General features: G+C 36.7%; 1 protein-coding gene across 2 annotated transcripts; it reads right to left on the bottom strand.

Annotated features, from left to right (window-relative positions):
• Sec62 (SEC62 homolog, preprotein translocation factor) lies at positions 1-26,638 on the bottom strand. Of its 2 annotated transcripts, XM_052180683.1 has the most exons (9): positions 26,480-26,638; positions 19,631-19,739; positions 18,684-18,789; positions 9,935-10,139; positions 9,413-9,505; positions 7,663-7,723; positions 5,629-5,748; positions 1,117-1,565; positions 1-515 (listed from the first exon to the last, which is right to left on the bottom strand). In XM_052180683.1, the coding sequence occupies exons 1-9, from the start codon at positions 26,513-26,515 to the stop codon at positions 450-452; spliced, it is 1,245 nt and encodes a 414-aa protein (XP_052036643.1). In that variant the 5' UTR covers positions 26,516-26,638; the 3' UTR covers positions 1-449. The 2 variants fall into 2 exon arrangements, with proteins under 2 accessions (XP_052036643.1, XP_052036642.1); XM_052180682.1 differs by having other exon boundaries at positions 1-1,565; positions 26,480-26,636.

Here is a 26,638-nt window from a genome sequence, read left to right as displayed (position 1 = left end):
TTTTCTTTTATATCCTTTATTTTTAATTGGTATTTTAGAACAGCAAATTGTCTTTCACAGCAGTGCCTCCTCGTCTGATAACATAGTCCCCATTTCTAAATGTAAAGATTGAAGATAAATCAAAATGAACATTAAGGCGTACAAACAGCTACTACTTTAAGTCTGTTCTTACTTAATAAGGATAATTTTTACTCATATTAAAATACATGGAATGTTGGCACACAACTGAAGCTGCTGTAGAAAGATCAGATGTTCTGTGGGTTACTGAAACGCTTGAAAAACATACCTTACATGGTTTTTGTTTTACAAATTTAAGTGTTGAGAAATGTCTAAATAATAAGTAACAATTAAAATAAAATGTTTTCTTTGTAAATTATGTACAGAATACATTTTATGTTATGACCAGGAGATGGGGAGGAAGGAAGAGCCTCGCTGTCAGTCAGTGCTCCTCACTTCTGCTGGAGATGACCGCCTTTCTCTGGATTGAACGTACAAGTCAGTTGGGATTTCCTAAGCTGGAAAAGGAGAATCTGTAGTTGAATTAAAAGGGCTGCTGCACTGGTACTAGCTGGCTTGTTTCCACAAAATGCTCTTGATCCCTGCTAACTCGAAAAACCTTAAAAAAGGAATTTTCTGATATAATTTTATGAAAAAAAAATAAATGAAAAGAGCATAACTAGCAAGAACAATGAATTTAAGCATTTCATCCTGAAGAAACTGCGAAATGGCTATATACTTATGCATAATCTGAAATGCTGCAGTTTCTTTAGCAATTTCCATTAGTCTAACAGTAAAAAGCCATACAACTATCAGAAATGCCCTTAATCTAAGTGTCATTGTGGACAATGTACCTCTGATGACTATCAAAATGAGGCCTACTTACTGTAAAATTATCAGATGGATAAAACTTATTAATGGCTTTAGACTGTACCAATAGTACCAATGTTCTACAAAACAAAAGGCTGACTGTAACTGAATGTCAAATACACTTCAGAAAATGGATTTAAAGAATGCTACAAATGCCATCTGTATATCATGATGATCGACCAACTCAGAAAACCCAACCTGTTGTACTATTTAGTCCCCAAACTAGTCAGATTATGATTTTTCATGTGCAGATTTAGGCATCTCTCCATCTTTGTCGTCATCTTCCTCATCACAATCCCCATCTGTCTGCTGTTCCAGTTCCTCTTTTGTGATCATTTCAAAATCATTGCCGTTCCCACTACTGTGTTGGGAGCGGTCGTCCTCCCGCCTGTCACTGTCTGTGTCCGAGTGCCGGTCTCCGCCCGAGCCTTCTGGGCCCTGGTCTCCCGGAGCTCCTTTTCCTTCTTCGTCCTCCTTTTTCTCACTGTCTGACTTTTCCTCACTGTCGGACTTCTGCTGCTTTTTGGTTTCAGATTTCTCGTCTTTCCTTAAGTCTGCTTTTGGTCCTTTGTACTCATGTGTGTACAGGGGCCTGAAGGAGTCAATGAAGCCCACATCAGCAGTCAGGTTTGGCAGGAACCAAAAGTGGTGCCTTCCTCCAGTTATCAGCCAGATGATGAGGAACAGGATGCAGCGAGCTGTGGGAGCAAAGTGTCTCTTGAATAAATGAAATTAAGCCTTGAAGCTATTACAGGGAAAATTTGTTTGTAAGAACTGAGACAATATTTAGCTTTATTTACCTATTTTATGCACCATAAAGACAAATACTTAAGATCAGACTAGCTTAGCATCTGACAATATTTTAAGAGCTGCATTAAATTTAGTAACACAATTGTTTAGATGCCACTCTCAAAAAATTACTTTTCTTTGGTCATGGGCACACACTGAAGATTTGTGCATTTTGTGAAGGTGTGCTTCAGTAAGGACAGTGGTCAGGCAGAAGCTGAAGCATCCACATCACAGCATAACAAAGAAGGAACTGTGACTACGGACTGTGAACGATACTGAAGGAAGCAGGCAGCGGGAGAGCAGCCTGCCCTGCAGCCTTACTGTCCAGTCCTATGTCTTGTCCTGATTTTAAAAACACTACACTCAACATACAATATAGTATAAATGCAAATATAATGCTGTAAAAGGGTATATAGTGAAACATATATATTATTTCTGATTTTAAAATATATGCAAAAACTCCGTGGGCCCTTAAATGTACTGTGGATATGAAGCATTGCTAACTTGTCTAAGAGATAGCTCAGCTCTGAATAAAGAACCCAGGCATTAAAAAACTCCATCATCAAATTCTTGTTTTATTAGTTAGGTAAATTATGCTTATTTAAGTACCAACTGCCTCAACATTAAGAAAAAATTTATGTGCCTTAAATATAACCTAGGTACCATGGTGGACTATAGCGGTGCTGTAATCCCTAAATGTGAGCTAGGTACAGTGGTGGATGACGGTGCTATAGTCCTGGCTCCAGGGGCAAGGTCTGAGCTACCACCCACCAAAACTCTATCTCAAAACACTAAAAGGAATAAAACCAAAGAAAGCCCAGGAAACCACATAATGCTAACACAGCTAAGATTGTTCCAACACATGGTTTATGAGGTAACTTATGTTTTTGTTAGTGTCTGGGCTGGAATCCAGGGTGGCCTGTCAGCTAGGCAACATAGAACTGTATCTTCAACCTTTTAAACTTTGAGACACGGTAAGCTATCCAGAAAAGTCTGTGACTTGCTGTGTAATCCAAGCTGGCCTTGAACTCTGTATCCTCCTGCCTCAGCTTTCCAAATAGCTGGGATCATAAGTGTTTGTAATCATGCTTGTGAGATTACTCTTACTATATTATTACAAACCTTAGTATTTCAAATGGTTTCCCATTAAATACATATTAGTAATCGTGATCCCCTGATCTCCCCCTCCCTCCCTCCCTCCTTCCCTCCCTCCCTCCCTCCCTCTTTTTCCATTTGGAGACAGGGCTTCTCTGTATAGCCCTGGCTATCTTGGAACTTGCTCTGTAGACCAAAATGGCCCCAAAGTCACCTGTATTCATTTTTTTTAAAGGTCATAATGACTACCCAAAAGTTCTAGGGAAACTGGTTTTGTTTTGTTCTGTTTTCTTTAAAAGTATATATAACTATTTCAAAGAAAGCTTACAAAATAGTGGGTCCATGGATTTCTCATTATTGTGCTTTGGATAAATCAAAGGACATGGTTTTTAATAAGCCTTCATTTATAAGGCAGTATTTTAAATAATCTTACTTATAAAGTAGTATTTTTATTTTCATGAGAATTAAAAATATACCACACAATACAACAGATAAGAATTGTTTGTGACACAAAAAAGATAAATATGTTTGAAGCAATTAATTACAAGTAAATTCCACTGATAAAGCAACAAAATTTTTCCTCCAAATACAATTATGATGTTGTAGTTCATTCGAAAGTTATAAGACAGGAGAAATGTTTTATCAGATCCAAGAAAAAAAGCATTTTAGAAAGCTGCTAAGTAAATTGAATTTCTTACCACATGTAAACTGGGCATAACAGAATTTTAACATGCCAGTTTTTCCTCTATTTGGCAACAGATAAAGGGATGAACCACAGAAAAACTACATGTACCATGCCACAGTTAAAGCTCCACATTTCAGAAAATGCCACATCTTAATTGGTGATATTAACCATGCATACTGAAAAATACTAAAAAAGGTTTTTGAAAAATTCTACACCACAGGATGTGTAGGTGGGCTATAGACAGAAACTGTTTGAAAGAAAGCTTTGAAGGGAGGAATGCAGCTCAGTGGAGGAGGCTTCACTAGCAAGCGGGAGGTGGCCTGGGCTTAATTTCCTCAACTACCAAGACTAGGCATGGAGATGCATGCCTGAACACCAGCACTTGGGACACAGAAACAGGGGGCATAAATAAATTCAAGGCCATCTTTTGCTATATTGCAATAGTGATGATAACTGAGTTACAGAGACCTTGCCTTAAAATATTTTGTGTGTGTGTGTGTGTGTACATGTCTACATTTAGAGACATATATATATATATATATATATATATATATATATATATATATATATATATATATATATATATATGGAGAGTTACATGTTGTATTTCTTTCTCACTTTAATTTGCAAAATTATCTGATACATAATATTTATATGCATAGAAACCTGGAAAAATTATTTTCAAAACTGGAGAAACACTATTTTAAAGGCCAAATAATCTAACATTAAATCATAGTGCTGCTGGTTTAATTAAAATATAGCAACTAGAATAATTCTGTTCAGTAGAGCTAATTCTTCCCTGAAAAACTTCAAGAAACTTGTGTAAGTTCCACTAGTTTGACAGCCAAGGTGCCATCAATCTGACAGTATCTACTTTAAGTTCAAAATTTATGGCTCTTCTCCCTGACCAGGCTCACACCGGCACTACTTACCTGTTTAATAGAATTGGCTATTATTTCTTGGCCTAAAATTCTTTGCTGTCTGCAGAAGCAGCAAAACATTTTTTTTTTTTCAAGGTGACTAAGCTAAAGGAAGGAACAACAACATTGTCAGGTGGAAAGGGCTTGTCTGAAATGGGAGGCCTGTTACCATGGTAGACTAAAAATTAGTGGATGAACTCTTGGGGTCATGTGAAGGGTGGCACCAACTCAGGATACTTTGGTGACCAGGGGGAAAGTGAGAATGAATAAACTGTTTAGGGCTATACAAATAAAATAAATATTACTTTTATACAAATAAAAATTAGTTACCCATCAGAGAATAATATGCACCCAGGTTAGTTCATGTTGGTCAAGTTCTGTCTTCTAACAACAGAACCTAGATCCATATTGTGAATGATTTAATTTTTTCTATAAAGCAGTACTATATTTGGTTGGGAGTGGTGGCACATGATTTTAATTCTAACACTCGGAAAGGCAAAGGTAGGTGGATCTCTAAGTTTAAGGCCAGCTAGGGCTATGTAGAGAGACCCTGTCTTAAACAAAGGTATGAAACCTCTCAATAATTCTGAATGTTAAGAACATTCACTTTGCTTTCCTATTTGGTTTTTAGTTATTTAACCCCTTCATTCATCTAGAATTCATTTTGGTACCCAAGTGAAAAGTTGTATTTGCCCCTAAAGTGGTAAACAAATTGTTTAGAACCACTTAACTGACTACACATGAAAAGACTTTATATATTTAATATAAGTTACATTTATTTTACTTCAAATATCTAATTATGATTCACCACTACAAAAATGTTCATTATAGCTAATTTTAAAACATATCTACATGCAGATTAAAATATAGTAATATATTATATATATCAAAATAACTAAGAGTAAATTTCAAATGGCTCACCAGTTAAAAAAAAAAGATAGCTAAACAAGGCAATGGATATTTTAACTTGATTTAATCATTCCACAATGAATGAATGAATGAATGAATATATATATATACATATATATATATAAAATAGTTAATACTGTACAGAATTGTTTATTAATCAAATATAGTATTCATAAACAAGAAAGTTTGAAAAGATAAAGCAAATCCCAGATCAGAGCCAATGTAATCATGTCTGAACTCTGATTTGTCTGAGGAGGATGACATACTTGTTGACTTATATGTATTAGTTCAGCTACACTGGAGCTCCAGGTTAAAGTCTATGTGCTAATCTCTACCGAGATCAGCACTGCTAATCACACTTACCAATAGCGAGGAGAAGAATGCTGGCTACAAAACAGCCTGCGCCCACACTGAGGTAATAAACACCTACTCTCATTTCTGCTGGCCAGAGAGGGAACAGGGTGGCTGCTATTACTGCAATCACTGGAGCGAGAGATGACAAAGTTATAGAAACTTTTAGAATAGATACTTTAATGGCTTTATTACAATTAAGTGAACATCTTCTCAAACATGGGGACTGATAAATATTGGAGACAAAAAGGTAACATTTGTATAAGAATAATGAATTATCAGCAATTTCATGTTATTTAACATAACATTTTATACTGTTCTTTAAGTATTTTTAAATCTAAATTAATTTAATTATAAAAATATTGTCTAGAAATTAAAACTATTCCTTAAATGACCAACCACTGTCATTTTGAAGCTAATATTTATTTAATATTAGGAACAGGGAAGCTTAAATCAAAACAACCAAAAAATACCCCACCTCCCACTCCAGGGCAATCAGAATCACAAAGTTTTTTTTTAAAAGAAGGTCAGAGTGGTTAGAGAAACTATATATATATATATATATATATATATATATATGCGCATCTCTAAGGGTTTTTCTGTTTGCTTGCTTGCTTGTTTGTTTTACAATTATGGTAGGGCCTCCTGGAAAACTGTTATATGAGAAGACTGGTTATTAAGTCTTTGTCATTAAGAACAGGACTCAGATTCTTGCTCTACCATGTGTAAGCTAGGTAACCCTCCCAAAGTTAATTTCCCTTGCATTGATAAATACCTGATCTCACTGGAATGAGACATCAGAAGGCATTTATGACAAAGTGACTACAACACTGTAAGCAATCCACAGCATGAGCTTTTTGAGTTTAACTAAGTTTCAACTCTTACTGTTAGTTTCTCTAAATGGGATCCTAAAATATTTTATTGACCAATCATATTTTAGAAGTATAGTTTTGCTATTTGTCCAATTAATCTTTGCCACCCATTTTTGCCCCCCAAATTAAAAAAATAATATACACAAGGTTGTTAACAATATAAACAATGAGTCAAAAGCTATAGTGAAGATGAAATCATCCAGTTTTTGTTCCACTCTTTAGTGGTAAACACTATAAGGCTTTGCCTATTCCCAGAGACTGCTCACGTACAATACAAATTAGTTACAGATATCTTTTTCTAACTCAGGGGACTTATGTAACTCTCCCTCTTTGGCAGTTTTCTCTTTCCCTATCTCAAAAGCTGCATGCTATTCTCTTACACGGCCATTGCTCACCCTTCTCCTGAGGAATGTGAACTACTTTCAGTTTGACATGGTAAAAGACAATCCTCCTGCAGGTATACAGCATGTGGATATCACAAGACTGGGGTTACGTAACAGAATGAGTTCTAGGCTGGGGATGGCACTCAGTGGTGAAGTCCTTGCCTAGCACGTGTAAGACCCTGAGTTTGATCCCAGATACTAACAATAAATAAAAACTAACAACACTGAAAAAGCCGTAACAATGAATTCCTTTCAATGGAATTGATAGGCCAAAATATATAGGCATTTAAAATTTGAATATTACTTTGCTCAATTGTGTACATGAAAAGGAATATAAGATAAATTTCTACAAGATTTACAGGGTCAATGTGTTTGCATCTACAATTTGAAAGGTATTGCCAAACTGCCTGCTGTTAAAAGTCAGAAAAAGGACTGTGCCACCATCACTTGTTGGAGTGTCCCTCTACCCCAGGACTGTCGCCATGAACTTCTGAACTTCTAATCTTTGTTCTTCCCTCTGTATCACGACCCATTCTCACCCAGAATGGTCAGTGTGTTTCTTCTGTGAGTACATTTGTCTTCTATCAGGTTGTTCTCCCATATTAATACCTTAAAATGTTTTAGCTGTTGCAAATAATTTGAGTTTATTACTTATCTTCTAACTTAGTTTAAAATATCCTCTCAAAGAGTTCTTACTTCGTATTAAATTTAAAAGTATTTTTTGGAGGTCCTGCATTTTGTCCTCTAAAGTTTAGAGTATACTAAAAAGCTACTTATATTCTCCTACTTACCAAGAATTAATCCCATGACAAATGTTTTAATATGAACTGGGTCATAGATCCACACAAAAACCTAGAAAAATCAAGAAACCTCAATGCTTAAAAGTTCTAAGGTCACATTATTAAGAAGTTTACTTCTCTACTATAGTTCCTCAAACAGTCTCTATCTCTTAACACACTAAGAATTCTCCCTTTCCGATTAGACTACACTCAGTCATTAAAAGACCATTAGTTCTAAAGCTCTCAGGTCCTCTAAATCCAGTATTTTTCTATTTCCTAGTTTATTTTGAACAAGACCCTTAATTTTTTTTCTAGTTAATCTATATTTTTCTATTTTTCTAACACGTGAGGTTCTGAATAAACCTGTTTTACTATTTACATTTTCCTTGGGAATCAGATTTTAAAACATTAGTTTTGCTAGTAACCACTTTAAAAAAATAACAACCTTCTACCTGCCCTCCCCCACTGCCCTTTTTTCTTAGAGTTTCTTTGTATGACAGCCCTGGCTAGCCTTGAACTGACTATGTAGACCAGGGGCTGGCCTCAATCTCAGAGATCTACCTCCCAAGTGTTAGGATTAGAGGTGTACACCACCATATTCAGCTTAAAAACCTATTTAAAAAGGGGGGAAATTTCCAATTTGAATAGTCTAGAGATACGGTGTTTCTCACGTATGCATGTGTGCACTTTTTCCCGGCACAATGGGCAATCTGCCAGTCAGTTCTGAAGTCTCAAGTCAAATGACCATGGTCTCCAGACTCTCCTTATCCTTCCTAACTAAATTAAGCATACCTAATTGGTGTTTTCATACCATTAATGCTTATTACAGTGCAATACAGAAAGCTGTTTACATGCCCATGTTTTTAAATGACTATAAAAGCTTCCTTGCAGAGAATTGCACTGTATTTTACTATACCACCTATGAAGTATCTAGTACTCAGTGATATACATAACACTTAAGGTATCTGAGCTCTTCCTATTACAGAATCTCAAATACCCAGCCCTAGGGGCCACTGCTTTTTATATATACAACAGTTGGTATAAGTGTGTCTTGGAATTCCAACAGTTTAGCAGCAAGGACTACTATTTTTGTAGTAGTTCAGTGACTATTGGAACAGTCTTCATGTAAGGCTGTCCTTACCAACTGTCCTCTTGTGCAAAGCATTAGAAATGCTGGAAGTCTCAGGCCCCTCAAGAGACTGACAAGACACTGTAGAAGTAAGTACCAGAGATCATGGATGAGCCCATGAACCATTCTGCTCCCTTTTTCTCTTGATAATACAAATTCTGCACTTTAACCCGGCAAATTAAATCTTGATTACAGAGACTGTATCTTTGAGATAACAGAATTAGTGGGCCCAAGCGTCCTTAACAGGGTTTGCTAAACATGGTTTGCTTCCTTTTTAAAAAAAAATTGGATATATTCTTTATTTACAGTTCAAATGTCATGCCCTTTCAGTTTCCCCCCTCCCGGGCAGCCTCTATCCCATCCTCCCTTCCCCTACTTCTATGAGGGTATTCCTCCACCCACCCCCCAATTTCATGTTTTTTAATAACTCAAATGAAGTCAGATCTGATTCTAACTTTTTAGTTAACTAGAAAAGTAGATTTTTTTTGAAAGTTATTTTTATATGCTTAAAGGTATGATGAGATTTTTCTCAATTGTTTCTTTTTTGTAGTGATAGCATTACATATATTCCTAAGATTTTCTATGAAAACCTGGAGTTCAATTATACTCAGATCTATTATTCTCTAATCTCACCTCATTTCCATCCAGAAAAACTTGATCATCGTGTGGCTCAAGTTTGAATTTTTTCTTAGTTTCCTTCTTTTTTGGAGTTCCTGGAGTTTCCTCCTAGAAACAGACAGGTGAAAAGAATCAAACCCCCAAGACAGCGAACGCTGTAATATTCATGCAGTGAAAAGTCTCACCATTTCCAACAGTGACAAAACCTTTAGATCAATATTTACAAATAATCACGACAGCTATCTCACATGGCTGTTAAAACCTTATGATCACAGGCTAATAAAAACCACGTGCACATGATAAGTTTATTTTTCTCATTTACGTGTATGGATGGATGTTTTGCCTGAATTTACGTCTGCATCGTGTACATGCAGTTTTAAGAAGGCGGGAAGCCGTTCTGGGAACCAGTGTTAACAGGTTATGAGCCTTCACATGGGTGAGGAGACTGAATGTGGGTCTCTGGTAGAACAGACTCTGTACCATCTTTCCAGTGCCTATAATGACTTTAAATTTTAATTTAACTTTAGGAAAAATTACCTTTTTGGAATCTTCCTTTTCGCCATCTTTCTTTTTTTCTTTTTCCTTTTTTGTTTTTTCTTCTTTAATACTTTCTTTCTTGCTCTTTTTATCATCTTCTTTCCCACTTTCAGATTTTCCTTTATCTTTTTCTTTTTTTATGTCTTTATCATATTTCATTTTCATTACTTTTAGGGCCCGATGAAAAAACTGTTTCTTTAAAAGCCTTGAAGAAAAGCGACAGTTCTCAAATTACAATTCCCTTCAATTACAAAGACATAGACTTTTATAAAAAGCAAAAATATCGAAACCCAAATCAAGTAAGCAAGGGAAGCTGTGAACGGCAACTTACAGAAGGAATTATAATCTGTAAGTCTATGGAAACTACACTGAAATATAATAAGCACACCAAACAAGGAATTCCACAAAGGAAAAAAAGCTCAATAGTCAGATTATGTAAAAGTTGTCAAATTTCTTTTTAACTTTTAACTAAAAGATGTTACTGACTTGAGACTTATCCACATAATTCCTCTCTAGATACACTGATAACTACTACTACTCATCCTCATTTAATGTCTGGCCTCTACTGCGAGAGTAAAATAATAAAGAGGAAAACAGTTTAAGAAATGTCAACAGAGAAAAATGTGTTCCTGCCTGCATGCCTTCTCAGCTGTCTTATGGAGGTTCTTTCTCTATGTGTACTTCAACCTACTACTGTAAGTATCAAGTGGGTGATAAATAATTACATATACTAAGATGACATTTCTGTACACTGACAGGGATTCTAACAAGAAAAATCTAAAACGAAAAGAAGTGCAATAGATTAGGCATGGTACTGTATTCCCATGTCAGTAGTTTCTCCCTAAATATAGTCAAGGCTATCACCATCATGTGGAATATTCTTTCTCCAAAAAGACATTGAGTTTTCATTTCACTCTTCCTACCTTCCTTCAAGCTTTCTCTGAATTACAACGGATCCTGCTTAAGACACACACACACCCATGTCACCCCTTTCACTTTCTGCTGTCTTGTCAAGGGCACTCACCAATGCACTTACTGCATTATGTATACTGTATGTTGATCCTTTCCTAGACTTACACCACGAACAGACAGATCTCATTCAATTGCCTAATGAGTTCAGAAGCTAAGCTGATCCCTTATTAAGCCAACCTCAGGGGTTATTTTATTTGTTTGCTTTGTTTAACCTTATAATCTATCCAAGAGACTTTTGGTTCTTACCATTGTTATTTGTAAGTCATGTTTTCAAATCTCATGATATAGTTTGAGTTGCTGATCTTACTCTTTATTCTTACCTTGGTAATGTGATGCCTTCTATGGCACAATCTAGAACATATATGCCATTTCTGTCCCTAATGGTGATTATTCACCCTTCTACTGACACATTCTTGGTGCCCACCAGCAAGCTCTCTGTCACGTGCTCACTAGATTGTCCTTTCTGTACAGATGATGACTAGTTCATTCTGGTCATTAAGCTGTGACTTCTGGGGCACCTAGATTGTTTCTTGCTTGACTGGGCTTCCATGTGATGCTAATTAAATCCAGTTCATGGGTATCCTGTACAAGTCATGTCAACACTTCCTTGTTTGGCCTATTCTTATTCAGAAGTAGATATTCTTCTCAAATCTGTTCCAGCTGTCCCCCCCAAGCGCTATTTATATCTGCTTGGTAATATGTAAATAAACAAAAATTTGAAATGAGACTTTATTGGTTACTATTCATAAATTCAAAGGGGAATTTTATAGTAGACTAGTGGGCTATTTTAATATGAAGAGGAATGTTTGTTCTTCTATTTCAGAATGTCTTGAAAATTATTAAAGAAGATACATTTAATTTAATATTAGGATTTAACACACAATCAAAAAAATAAAATTTTTAATGGAAAAACAAACTTTATAGTTATTTTATAGACATAAACATATTAAAACTTCTCAAATAACAATGTGATTAACTATGACATAAACTGTAGTAATTTAGAATTTCTTCTACATCATCAGTTTATATTTTCAGTTTTCTTAAATTTATTTTGTGAGAAAAAATGTTCTCATAATTTCTTTTTTCTTTTTCTTTTGTCTTTTTATTTTTTGAGACAGGGTTTCTCTGTGTAGCCCTGGCTGTCCTGCAACTCACTCTGTAGACCAGGCTGGCCTTGAACTCAGAAATTAGCCTGCCTCTGCCTTCCAAGTGCTGGGATTAAAGGCGTGCGCCACCACTGCCCACCTCTCAATCATTTAAGAAATAAATATTTAAGAAAAAAAATTTCCTCAATAAGAAGCAACAGACTGGCATAGACCTAGAAGAACTGCTGCTCCTCCTACATGGCTTCCCAGTCAACAAAGCAAACTATGTAAGTGCAGCATAATAAAGGCACTGACAGCAAGCCCAAGGCCAACGCCAACTTAAATGGAAAGGAGTGAAAAGCAATTTCACTATAATCAAGACCAAGGTGTCCATCCTTTCCACACCAATTCAATACCGTACTCGAAATCCTAGCTAGAGCAATAAGACAACTGAAGGAGATCAAGGGATAAAGTCAAAATATCCTTATTTGCAGATGATATAAAAGTAATATATAAGTGACCCTAAAAATTCAACCAGGCAACTCCTATAACTGATAAACACTTTCAGCAAAGTATATGGACACAAAATTAACTCACAACAAAATTAGTAGCCTTCCTATATACAAATGACAGATTGAGAAAGAAACCGGGGAAACATCTTTTACAATGCCTCAAATAATATTAAATATCTTGGGGTAACTCTAAACAAATAAAAGATTTGTGTGATAAAAACTTTAAGACATTGATGAAATTAAAATAGATATCAGAAGATGGAAAGATCTCCCTTGTTCATGGATCAACAGGATTAATAAAGATGGCTATCCTACCAGAAGCAATCTACGAATTAAACTTAATCCCCATCAAAGTTCCAACACAATTCTTCAGAGACCTTGAAAAGTCAATTTTCAGCTTCATATGGAAACACACATATGTAGGTACACACACATACGCACACCCACACACTCACACCTTACTACACACACCATACCACCACACGCACACACATATCACACATAGCCTACACACACACAAGTATCACTCACACCTATGCACAAGTCAGTCAGTCTCTCTCTCTCTCTCTCTCTCTCTCTCTCTCTCTCTCTCTCTCTCTCTCTCTCTCTCTCACACACACACACACCTAAATAGAAGAATTACTACTGGTGGTATCACCATCCCCAACCTCAAATTGTACCACACAACTATAGTAATGAAAACAGCATGACACTGGCACAAAAACAGAAGCCTAAGTCAATAGAACCAAACTGAAGACCCAAACAAATCCACATACCTATAGACACCTGATTTTTGATAAAGAAGCCAGAAATGTACCCTGAAAAAAGACAGCATCTTCAACAAATGGTTCTGGTCAAATTGGATGACTACAAGTAGACAAATCCAAATCAATTCATACTTACCACCCCGCATAAAACTCAACTCCAAATGGATCACAGACCTTTCAACCTAAGGCCACATACACTAAATATGACAGAAAAGCAAGTGACGAATAGCCTTCAACTCACTGGCAAAGACGACTTTCTGAACAGAACTCCATTAGCATGGGCATCAAAACCCATTAATAAATGAGACCTCAGGGCTGAAGCAATGACTCAGCGGTTGGCAGCAGATTGGTCTTCCAGAGGACCTGGGTTCAAGTCCCAGCACCCACACAGCAGCTCGCAACTGTCTGTAACTCTAATATTCAACACCCTTGCATAGACAAACGTAGAAAAAACATTAATGCACATAAAGTTATTAAAAGAAGGACCTCATCTAACTGAAAAGGTTTTTCAGTACATAAGGCAAAAGGGACTAAGTGGCAGCCTACAGAATGGGAAAACATTTTTATTAACTCCACATCTAATACATAAAGAACTTAAAAAAACTAGACATTAAGAAAACAACAAAATTAAAAACTGGGGTACAGACCTAAACAGAGTTCTCAAAACAAGAAACCTGAATGGCTGAGAAACAAAGTAATGTTCAACATCGTTAGTCATCAGGGAAATAAAAATCAAAACCACTTTGAGATTTCATCTTCCACTAAACATAATGGTCAAGATCCATAAAACAACAACAATAACAACAACAATAACAACTGGCTCCTGCTGGTAAGGATGGGAGGTAAGGGAGCACTCCTGCATTGTTGGTGGAAGCGCACACTTGTTCAGCCACTATGGAAATCAGTGCGGCAGCCCTTCAAGAAGACGGCAATTATCTACCTCCAGATCCAGCTATCCTAGCTTAGGCACACACCTAAAGGATGTTCATCCTACTGCTGAGACACTTGCTCAACCATCTTCACTGCTGCTCTACTTATAATACCCAGAAAATTTAAACAACCTAGTTATCTAGTAACAAATTAATGGGGAAAAATATAGAATATTTACGCAACAGAATACTACTCAGCTGTTGAAAGAATGAAATCATGAAAATCACAAGAAAATGGAAAGAACAAGAAGAAAAATCATCCTGAGTGAGGTGTCCCAGGCCCACAGACGAATACGCTATATATTTACTTAGAAGTAGATATTAGCTGTGAGGTCAATGGAGCAAACTACAGTCTGAGAACTGCAGACTTTCGTGAGGGGTCCAGGGCTTGGGGGACAGATGCCTCTTGTCAGGTTAGGGAGACAGACAGTTATGGAGTGACGGGTGGCTAGCTGGGAGTGGGAATGTGCCTCTTGTGCCTTCTCTCTGCTTTGCTCGCTTGCTTGGTCCTATTCCGTTTGTGTCCTTTTTATTTATCTCTTTTATTACTCCTTAAATGCCTGTTTTCTAGTAAGGGACCAAAGGGTAGATATGGATGGAAGGGAAAGTAGGGAAGAACTGGAAGGAGTAGGAGAGGAAAAACTAATCAGAAGTTATGAGAAAATAGTATGTAGTCAATGGCCAACCAAATTAGTGTTCTAAACAACTTTAGGTAAAAACACTCAAAGCTGATTTTTTTTTAAATCTTTAAAATGGAGCGCCTATCATACACAATTTTTAGGATTAAATGAGAAGCATATAAATTGTTAGTGCTTGACATATACAAATTCAGTAAGTGTTAGCTATTTTTGCTATAACAAGATCTTCAATTTAAATAGTCCTGCATTCATAAATCATTACATCATTCTGTCTTATGGTAATAGGATCGTTGACCTTCTTGGTGAGTATTTAGATAATGTCTACAGCTAATTCTATGTCTACCAAAGTGATGTTGATTTACTGGCTTTGAATATGTGGTATGGGATAAACCACTTAAGTACATTGTAACACTTAACATGATGTTTGTACTTTTTAAAACTTGTCATTGCTACATCTGTGAAAGTTCTAACACGTCAGACATTTAGTAAATATTAATTAAGTCTGAAAAATAAGACACCAAAAGGAATACACAAATAATTTTTAAAACTTTTAAAAAACTACTCGGCATGAATCAAACTCCCATTACAGTGCTAGACCTTATAATAACATTGTGTACTATGACTTGGCCAGAGTACATATTTCTCATCTGTTAAAAAGTTACAGGTAGCAATATTAGTTGGAGAAACCTTCAGTAATGGCTTTACAGAGGAAATATTTTAATCACATTTTGAAACATAAATAATTGATTACCGCCCCCCCCCCCCAAACCCAAAGAAAGGTCATTTATTTCTAGGAAGAAGCACAAAACATAGTGAAATATGGCCATATTAGTTCTGTGAACACATCAACATGCTATGCTATGCACTTAAGTGTTTATCCCACACCACATATTTAACACGTGAGAATTTGTACTCTGAAGCAGTGATCAAATTATAGTAAACAATGTTATTATGACATCTAGCACTGTATTAAAAAGCTTTAAAAATTATTTGTGTATTCCATTTGGTGTCTTAATTTTTTCAGATTTACTATTTACTGAATGTCAGACATGTTCAGAACTTTCACAGATATAGCAATGACAAGTTTTAAAAAGTTTAAACATCATGCTAAGTGTTACAAAGATATGATAAAGTATAAACAGTCCTATTGCTTTCTAATTAAGCTTGCAAGTGACTTTAAGAACAGGTAATTATGCAAGAATTCTTAAATAGTCAAAACTTGATGGAGAAGACAATACTAACTGCAGGTGCAAAGGCTAACGTGGGTAGGGGACCTGAGGAAATAGTCATCAACACAGACAGACCAATTAGAGAAGGAATGTGGCAATTAAATGGAAGTGACAGAATATTATTACCTTGTTAGAGTGTGACTTGGTGATACGAGGTCTCACTGAAATTAGGTTAAAGACTTCTGTGTGAAATGGGCCATACAAAGTATAGACTAACAAATATGCCTTAGGAACAGAGAGGTGGATGACTCAGTAGCTAAGAGTATTTGCTACTCTTTCTTGCAGAAGTCAAAGGTTTGATTCTCAGCACCCACACAGTAGCTTACAACTGTCTGTAACTCTAGTTCCTGGACAATCTGATAACCTCTTCTAGCCTACATAGCTACTGGGCACACATGGTGCATAAACATATACAGGCAAACACACAAATACATAAAAATAACCAAATCTTAAGAAATACATCTAAATTACTAGCATACATCTTTTGCTTTGGCCATTTCCCCTCAGACTCCACCATGTCCGCTTAGCTGCTTTAGAAAATGGAACTGGACAAAGTCTTATTGAGGATTTCTCTATGGCTGAGCAGGAATCCGTGAGCCCTGGTCACAAAGAGGATTTTATGGCTACATCAGAAGTGGCTAATACCATCTTAGGTCTAGTCCTTTATTATTATTATTTTTTGTTTTGTTTTGTTTTGTTACAGGGTTTCTCTGTATAGCCCTGGCTGTCCTGGAACTCACTCTGCAAACCAGGCTAGCCTTGAACTCAGAAATCCGCCTGCCTCTGCCTCCTGAGTGCTGGGATTAAAGGCGTGCGCCACCACTGCCTGGCTAGTCCTTTATTTGAAGGCAAAAAGAAAACCAATGACTTGAGTAGGAGAACTTAAAATTCAAAGTGAGCTTGTCTCTAGGACAAAAATATCTTTTTAAAATTTTTTTTTTAAAGATTCACTTATGTATGATGAGCCAGGTGTGTAAATGTACTGTGTGGGTGGGCACACCTGGTGTCCTCAGAGGTCAGAAAAAGGCACCAATCCTCTGGAATTGGAGTAACGGGTTATAATTTGTCAGTTAGCTGCTGGGAAACAAACTGGGTTCCTATGAAAGAGCAGCGAGTGCCCTTAGAGAAGCCACTCTTTAGCTCAGTATCTTTAAAAACTTCACATAACAAGGTATTAAGGCTCCTAAAAGACCTCAACATGTGAGCTGATACTGGCTGCTCTCCTGAGAGATTTAAGCTCAGAGATTAAATGTCCCTAACAGTAATATCGGCAGGTGATACAGATCGACTTTTACTCCAATAAATGCATCATTAATGTGCTGGAGAAGACAATTTGGTGCAGGGGCAGAGAGCAGGGAAAAGATTGTTGTATTCAGAGCGTTAGCCCTTCCTTGCTGTATGACCTTGGACAAGGTTTTAAATTTTACCATGTTCTAGTTCCTGCATCTATAGTATCCCTTTACTTTTTATAGCACACACACATCTTGAAGCAGAGAGGGAAGTTTACATATTAAAATTCCCATCAGACAAATGACTGTACAGGACAGTAAATAGAACCTGTATCACTGTTAGTTCAGCCCTATTCCCAAAATAAAACTTGTTTCTGAAATGTTTATTAGTCATCTCTAGTCTTTCAGCAACTAAGATTTCTAAGTATTTGATAATTATTAACTTTAAGAGTTTTTAAAGAGGGTTCTCAGATGAATAATGCTCGTTTTCTTTTTTCAGGACAGTATCTCAAGCAGTCCAGGTTGGCCTCCTACTCACTTATAGCAAGAGGCACCTGGAATTCTTGATCCTCCTGCCTCCATCTTTCCAATAGGGGATTATAAGCATGTGCTACTAACCCTGGTAGATGGCAGATACTTAGAATGTTATTAAGCACAGTTATCATTAAATGCTATATGTGCCTCTCAAACAAACATCTACTTTAAAATCTTTACTACTCACATTTTAGACTTCAATACCATCAAAGCAAAATCTAGCTAATACAGATTAGTAAGTATGCTCTTATGTATTAAATAGAAAGAGGGAAGTAATTTGGTTTGGTTTTTTAGATATAAATTGATGACCAAAAAAAGTTTCTTTCCAAAGAAAAAGTAACTAAATGAAAAATTTGTATGCTACCAAAGTGCGTGTATTTTATTTTGAAATCTTCCAGACTACAAAGACAGTGTAGCTGTTTTGATTTTAAAAGGAATCAGAAATTACTTTACTAGTAATCACTGAAAACAGCAAGTAAGTTAGGCTTATAGTCCAGGGCAAAGCCACTAAAAACAAAGGATAACAAAGTTAACCATCATCCTATAAAAGATCCAGAAAAACAAAAACAAAAACAAAAAACCCCTGATCATTTTCTACACAGAACTTGTTCAATGTAGACATGTTTATGCTTTCTAAACCTTGATTCTTTTACTCAGTAGCTCTGGCAAATACACACAAGTAAAAGAACATAACTACAAATTACACACAAATATACAGTAAGTCTAAGAACAAATCTATATCCACTAATAAAATCCAAGTTACATATAAAGCTCATTACATTTAGTTAAAAGGTTTCAACACTATGGAAAAAATTGATATTACTAATTGTTATCCTTCACCAAAAACCCACTACCTGTTGCAGTAGTCAACCACAGACTCCCTGGTTGTAAATAAAGCTTCCTCTCCTTTTTTGGCCTTTGCCCACTTTGAATCCAAGAGGCACTCCACTGCTTTCGAAGCTAGGGAAGAAATGTATTTAAAATTTAGTATACATGGACTTTTGTCTCATGAAATCATGTTATAAATGTCAACATTCTGACAACAGAAAATAAAACAGACTATCAAGTCTAATGACTATAATGCTATTTATGTCAACATATGAATATATTGATAAACATCTCCACAAGTAAATATTAGTCAAAGATAAATTAATAGGGAAGTGTTTATAACAAAAAACCCTCTCAAAACATTTGTTAGCCATCAATCACTGAATAATCACAACGAAAAATCACACCAAACACTCAATGGAAATGAAAACGCTCATGTTATTACAACCACTAAAGAATTACTCTGAACAACCTACTGCTATACTAGCAAAGAAATACATTAGATTTAGAGATTAGCATGTCTATTTTCTCAAGTTTTAATGAGTATCAAATTCATTAATAACACAAAAAGAAATCTCTTCTGTAGACAGAAATTCAAATTTAATTGTTAAGACAAAAATACAACCGCCATTTATAAGCTATTGGTATAATGTAGCTATTAGGCTACATTATAGATAATATCAGCTAATCATGAGATTGACTATAAACAATGTTCCTAATTAGTTCCATGCAATCATACTATCTGAGCAAAAAGTAGTATTTTATACCAAACACTGAAGGTAAGTCTTATTTTTAAAATTTCCAACAAAACCAATTATAAAGCACTTCATTGTTTGACTTTTCAGTCATAAAAGACTAGGATATCAACTGCCATATCTCATCGCCCAGCTTCAATAATCACACATGCAAGCTCTTCTTAACTCATATGTCTCTAAATCTAGGCAACTTCATAAAATTACAGATGCAATCCTACCAATAAAATAATCAACCCGATGACCCATCATATTGGTGGATTTTGTTGGACAGTTGAATCGAAGATATTTGGCCACAGCCTTCTCTTCTTTAGATGGTTCACCAACTTCCTGCAACATAGAAATATTAATTTAGTATGGTAATGTTACTAAAGAGTAATTTGCACATCTGTTCTATAAATCTTTTCAAGCGTTAGATAGGACTTGCTTTCAAACCTTCCTTGGAACAGATCTGATAATGGATACAAAAGACAAAATGGACACTCTTAGTACTGTCTTCTAAATAGAAACCAACAAGGCCAAAGGCTGTTCCATTTTTTTGACCTCAATTATAGAACATTAAGCGCTTTTCCAGTTTTGTATAGTTTTTCTTCAATTTTGTATGGCCTCCTTTACTACTCACAAAGCAACAATTTAAAAGATGTTGCAACAATGACTGCCTAAATGTTAAAGTAGGTACCATAAATAAATGTTATAACCACAGTCAAACTCGTGTCCTGATCAATGCACAATAGTTTGTAAGATGTCTCATTAACCTCTACTAGCAGCCTCAAAGCAGAAGCATAAGAACTGAGATGTTCAGAACCAGCTCTCAGTCCCTCCCTTCTTTCTTCCCTGGGATCACAGATGCTGCCTGGGCCTCTTCCCCAGTAGGACTGTGGCAAATAAGGAATGCAGAAAGGGATATTCTTATTAATGGTAGAGCAGTAACAAAAAGCAGATCTGGAAAAATTGCTCTATCATTTTCTGTGTCTTTTCTTCTATATTTGTCCCCAAATTTTTTTATGACAAATTCTGCTACCATAAGCTATAATTATTCATGAAAATAAAAATTAAAAGTTCAACAAATTATCTTTTATAATAACAACAACATATTCTAAATATTTTTTCCTCATTCAATGTATCTGCTGTCAACTTTCAAGTATATTCTGGTAACCTGTTAGAAGGGTGAACTTAATTTGAAATTGAGGGAAGGAAGCCTCATTAAATAAAGAAGTCTCAATAAATCTAAGTCATTCATTCAGTCAAACACAGATTTCCAGAGTGTTTATCCTATAATCTTTGGATGCTACAATATGTATTAGTAAGGCAAGAAATCTGTACTTTGTTACATAAATACCCAAAACAGCAACTGTTATTTTCCAAAAAGGAATAATACATAAAAATATTTTAGAAGTACACAAAGTAGAAGCAAAATTATCAAGTAATACATAAAACTTGATTTTGAAAGCCAAGTTCTGAGTAAACTGAATGAACAGCATATACAATGAGGTTGAGAGTGAGCGCTCGACTCTAACAGAGATCAGTTATAATGTAGGAAGTTAAATTATTACAAAGAGAATAAAGAGTCCTTGAAGGCAAAGTGAGAAATTTTAATTTTATTGCATAAGAAGCAGAAAAATAACATTTTTAATAGAACAGAAATATGAAAGTAACTTAAATATTTTTATGATTGTAGGCAAGACAAATAGGGAAAAACATGTAAAGCAAGATAGTTAGAAGATTATAGAAGAGAACTGTGATATGATATTGGCCTAGGACTGGGAAGGGGATGCACATATCTGAAACATTTCAAACACAGAGTCTATAGGATTCATGGTAAAGAGTAAATGCAGTGAGCAGATACAGGATCTCAGATTTCTGTGTTAACCAACAAAAAGGAAGCACAAAGTTGGGTGGGGAGAGAGTCAGGGATGGATCTGGGAGTTGAGGTGAATATGTTCAAAATATTATTTTTAAAAAGGATACTTTTCAGTAACATGAAACGCACAAGGGAGAGATGAGTAAGGAATAAAGAGAAGAATCATCATTTTAGGCATGGTATGTCAATACTTACACAATCCTTCAGTTAAACAATGTAGAGATCACAGATAAGTGTGCTGATTTCCTCAATGCTGACCAAGGCATTACAAGGAAAATCAAGATATAAATATCAACATATAACAACTCAGAAAAGTTGATTATGTAATAGTAATCAGACACCATTAAGTATCTGCAAAAATTTTAAAAATTTCTCTTTAACAAATTAGTCAACTTTTCCCCTCACTGTATTTTCCTTGGTAAAGACACTACTAATCAATAATGGACAGGAAGACTCAAAAAATGGTGTCTCAGTAATTTTTTTCAAGTGGACATAGACTTCAGTTGTCTACTAGTACTCTCCTTAAGTGTAAGTGACTGGTACTAGTTACTATAGTCAGCTCTTAATGAAAATGTAACACTGGGGCATCCGCTGGTGTTTTAGTCCAGGAAGACTCCATAGAGTCTGCGTCAGCAGTGGCAGAAGTTGATTACACAGGAGATCCTGTGTGACTGCTGCCTCCTGTAGCCCAAATGGCATCAGAGTCTTACCTTCTTTACAAACCACACTACAGTATACTATCTCCCTTATTTGTTCCCTTTTACTATGAACTGAATACTTTGCTAACTTCTATGCTAGATTTCTAATGAGAAATGAAAGCCTTCTGAGGGTATTAATAAATGCTTATAAAACATAAAAAAAGAGCTCATCAATTCAAATTAATGAACTCTCGCAACTATCTTTGAATAAGGATAGAAAGAACCAACTAGTTTGGGATAGGTTGCCTTTTCTTTGCACCCAGATACTAATCTATTGTTAATCACAACCCAAAATTATTTAACAGAAAGTCTAGTAGAATATTGATAAAGACTTTAATTAATATACTTTAGAAAATATCAAGACCCAAATACTAGAATGAAATAGAAATTAACATTTGTAGTCTACTTGAGAAAAAGAAAAAAGTCTAGAGAAGCCATGGGCTTGCTTTATTCTGACAGACTTTCAAATAGAAACTAAACAGAAATAGTTATTGATCTACTAATAGTAAACAAAAGAAAACAGGTCTTAGTTTTTTGCACAAGTAAACAAAAGGTAGCGTAAGTGTTTATGAAAAACATCAACTGTAGGTCACTAGAAGATACTGTGACAACGAGAGGGGACCTTAAATTATGTGCTGAAGTCACCCAGCTCTGTAAGCTAACAATAGCAGTACCATCTCCAATTTGCTTCTGTCATACTCCCTATGGCAACAGGTTTGTTTGCTATGCAACTGCAAAATTCTCCATTAAGCCTGGTATGTTGGGGTGGGGTGGGAGGTGGGAAGATGAAAGAAATTTCAGGAAAGAGACTGGATCTCTTTCCTTCAGAAGGTCCTGAGAAGTCTGACTTGTAATCTGGTTGAACAGTCCCAAATATTTTTCTTCTCTTTTCTGAAGTGAGGCATATAAGCCCACGGCATGTCAGGATTTTACTTCCGGGGAGACAGATGGGTACAATAAAAATATCTGATGAAGGTTATACAAGTTCTAAGATACAGAAGTCATCTGAAGATTTCAAACTGAACTAGATTCTAAATAGAAGCATAACACTATATGAAATGATTCTTTGAGAAGGAGTAAGCCAACCTAAATCTTTTTAAATAAAAATTTATATTCAGAATTTGGGGAGATAGAGCAATAGCTCAGTGGTTAAGAATACACTTGGAGAGGATCCGAGTCTCTTCTCAGTACCTACACTGACTGGGTAACCCCACCAGTACCTGTAACTACCACTGCCAATTCCAGAAGATCTGATGCTCTTTTCTGTCCTCAGTGGACGCCTGCACTAAGGTACACACATCTTCACAAAGATACACAGACATACACAAAACTGAATAAATATATTATATATGTGTATATTCATATACATATATATGTACAAACTTTGGGATTAAAGTAATACAAAATTTATTTATTTTTAGTCAATGATGAGGTGGAAAGTGTATTCCACTGGGAATCAGATGACTAGTCTAATTTTATTAATTTTATTACTTAAAAGGTGATCCTAGTTCAAGTCACATAACCTCACTGGACATCAGTTTGTCATTGAGGGTGAGCTCAATAAATTCTAAGCCTACCACTGTTTCTAATGGACTGAACTCACATTGTGTGTGTGTGTGTGTGTGTGTGTGTGTGTGTAAAGGTCAGGACAATTCTAGACGTCAGTTTTCTCCTGCCACATTGTGGGATCAAATTCAAACCATCATGCAAGTGCCTCTGCCCCCTGAGCCATTTTACTTTCCGAGCCTGAACTTAGAACAGAGAATTCCAAATAAGTTCTATCAGATTTCTTTCAATTTTTAAACTCCATGGTATCAGAATTCTAAATCAATGCTTCTAGTGGTTTGTTAGCCTACAAAGTCACCATATTTCCTATTCTTAAACAAGACTTTTGAAAAAGTATTTCATTAGTTTCAGCTACAATCATTCTTGTTGGAATCTGTTATTAAAATTTTACAACACATTGTCATTGAAAATGTAAGCTCATTTCAAAGTTTCAGTGACCTGATCTGAGTCCAAGAAAGAAATGTGATAATGGTTCCCTTGCTCCAGCTCTGTTAGGACACCAGATTCTAAAATTATTCTGTCCTGGAAAAAGCAAATGAATTGGCTCCAAAACCAAAACAGAACTCTCAACTTAATTGTTTGAATCAAACATTCCTCCACTCCCCAAAAAGGCCCCAAATCTGACTTTAAACAGAACATCAAGTAACAGGAAACTCACCAGATAGTATAAATGCTTTTACTTTAAAGTCTTTGAATAGATTTTTTTTTCTGTAACAAACTCTGAACTTTGTCATTACATTTGATCTTTTTATCTCAAGTGATGCCAATATCAAAGTTTTTTGATTCTTGACAGGAATATAAGAACTGAGGAATTCCCTAGCATAGCTGGAAGAAGCTGAAGATACGTCTCAGTGGTTAAGAGTATGTACTGTTTTCCTGTAACTCCAGCAGAGCTGACATTCCATTCTGGTCTCAACTAACGCCTGCACCCGAGTACACATAACTGTCCATGCACACAAAACCAAAAAAATACTTGTTGGGCTATATAAAGGTACTCCTGTAAGATCTTCCATAAACATCCTAAACTGCCATATAAAAATTTACTTAGATGGGGAAATTTTTTTAATTTCACAATACCAAGCTGACTTTTAATAACCAGCATCTCAAATATACAGAGTAAATAGTTATACTTCATAGAACTTACAGCCTGATGGCTAATTTTTTGGATAGACGGTTGTTGGCTGTTAACTATTTATAAGCTTATTAAAGAGAACTTAAAAAAAACCAATATAACTAACCTAATTTCTTTATTCTGATGGAGGGCATTTTTAATAACTTTTAGTAAGTCATTAACTTATTAAATCTTTTTATATCAACTCTACAACCCTAAAACCTTTTCTTTTTCAAAGGTAAACAATCCTTCTTACAAATGCAGAAGTTGAGGGAAAAACAAAAACACCAACCGAACAAAAAACTTTGCTAGTTAATTGATGGAGCTAGAGAACAAACAGGCATGAGATAACTAACTTGTAGCTGCAGTACTAAAGAGTACCATGAAGAATCTTTACCTACTTTTCTGTTTAACATAAGCTCATAACTGAAATATGAGCAGCAATTTAAAAAGTGCATTGTATTACCTTTATGACAATATTGAAAAACAGACAAAAATGTAAAATAATGTGTATTAAAGAGCAAAAAAGCACAAATTTGTCGGGCCAAGTGTAAACATAATGGTATAAGAGGCACAAATTTAATAACTTCAATACAAATTGTAATAAATTAACTATCCATATTAAGCCATAAAACTAAATTTCAAAAGCCTGGGAATGGCATATTTAGAAATTTCTACTGTCTTGACACTCTGGCTTAAAAAAACCTATGAGAACTTGGAAATCTGTCTCTAATACCTTCTGTAACCTGTTCAAAATTATTTTGTCATGCCTGCAAATTCCACACTTACTAAACACTGGTTTTTCCCACGGTATTATTTAAAGAGTTTTCAACTGTACCTTCCACAGTTCAAAAGACCTGTGAGCCAGTAAGTTGATGAGCTCTTTTTAAAATGGATATAAAACGAAAACAGAAAAAGTCATCCTAAGTGGGGACACTGGGAGGTCAAGGATGAGTGTAACTACTTGTGACTGCTACATATATTAACAACTTACTGGATACCATCAACTTATGCCTTTGGTTTGGGCGAGCTTTTGAGGCACTCAATGTTTAAGGCGCATCGAACAAAGGAGGGAGACACACACACACACACACACACACACACACACAGCTGGGAGAAAACTGCGGGAAAGAGATGCTCAGGTGACATTCATAAGGGATGAGGGCGGCCTACTATGTAGGGCATGAGGCTGACACGCTGGCGTGTTTCGGGTTCCTGGGTGACACCGGCCCATTGCAGCACCGACTGACCGACCGACCGACCGGGCAGGGTTTGTTTACATCGCGTCGCCTGGAAGAAAGCCGGCAGGGCTCAAGCCGAGTATTCGGCTCAAAGAGCCCTGGAGAAGGGAAGGGAAGGCAGATGCCGCTGAACATCTGGAAGGAACCCCCAGCCGGGCCCGGGCCAGCTGACCGACCGTCTGGACGCACAAAGAACCGGCGGGCGGCGGGGCCTCGGGCCGGCCCTCCTTCCACCGCAGTTACCGTGGCCTTAATACCGGGAAAGCCAGGGAGACACGGAGGAGGGAGGGGAGGCCGGCGTCCGCGCTCCGGAGGAGGCTGGCTCCCCGCGCAGGCCCGGGCCCTCCGCCGCAGGAACGCGGGGCCGGACGCGGGATTCGAGCGCCGCGCCTCCTTCCTTCCTTCCTTCCCCCGCGGCTCCAGACCCCCTCGGCCGAGCGGCCGCTAGCACCGTCCCGCCTCGGGACCGTCACGGCGCCGCGACCCCGCGGAGACGGCCTCCCAGCGCCCGGCCGCTCGGGACGGCTCCCCCTGTCCGTCCTCGTCCCAGCGCGATCGAGTCCATCCCCGGCCCCACGACTCGGCCGAGCTACCTGGATCCGCTTCTTGTGTCGCCTGCGTTCCGCCATGTTGGCCGCTCCGCCCGGTTCCTTCTGACGTGGAGCGAGCAGGGGAGGGGGCGGGTGAAGTCTCGCGAGAGCGCGGCGACTCGCGGCCCGTTATGTAACCCGCCGCGGGCCCCGGGCTGGGGT

This window comes from Apodemus sylvaticus, chromosome 4, assembly GCF_947179515.1.
Source record: "Apodemus sylvaticus chromosome 4, mApoSyl1.1, whole genome shotgun sequence".
Taxonomy (NCBI): domain Eukaryota; kingdom Metazoa; phylum Chordata; class Mammalia; order Rodentia; family Muridae; genus Apodemus; species Apodemus sylvaticus.
This window is presented reverse-complemented; position numbering and strand designations above follow the sequence as displayed.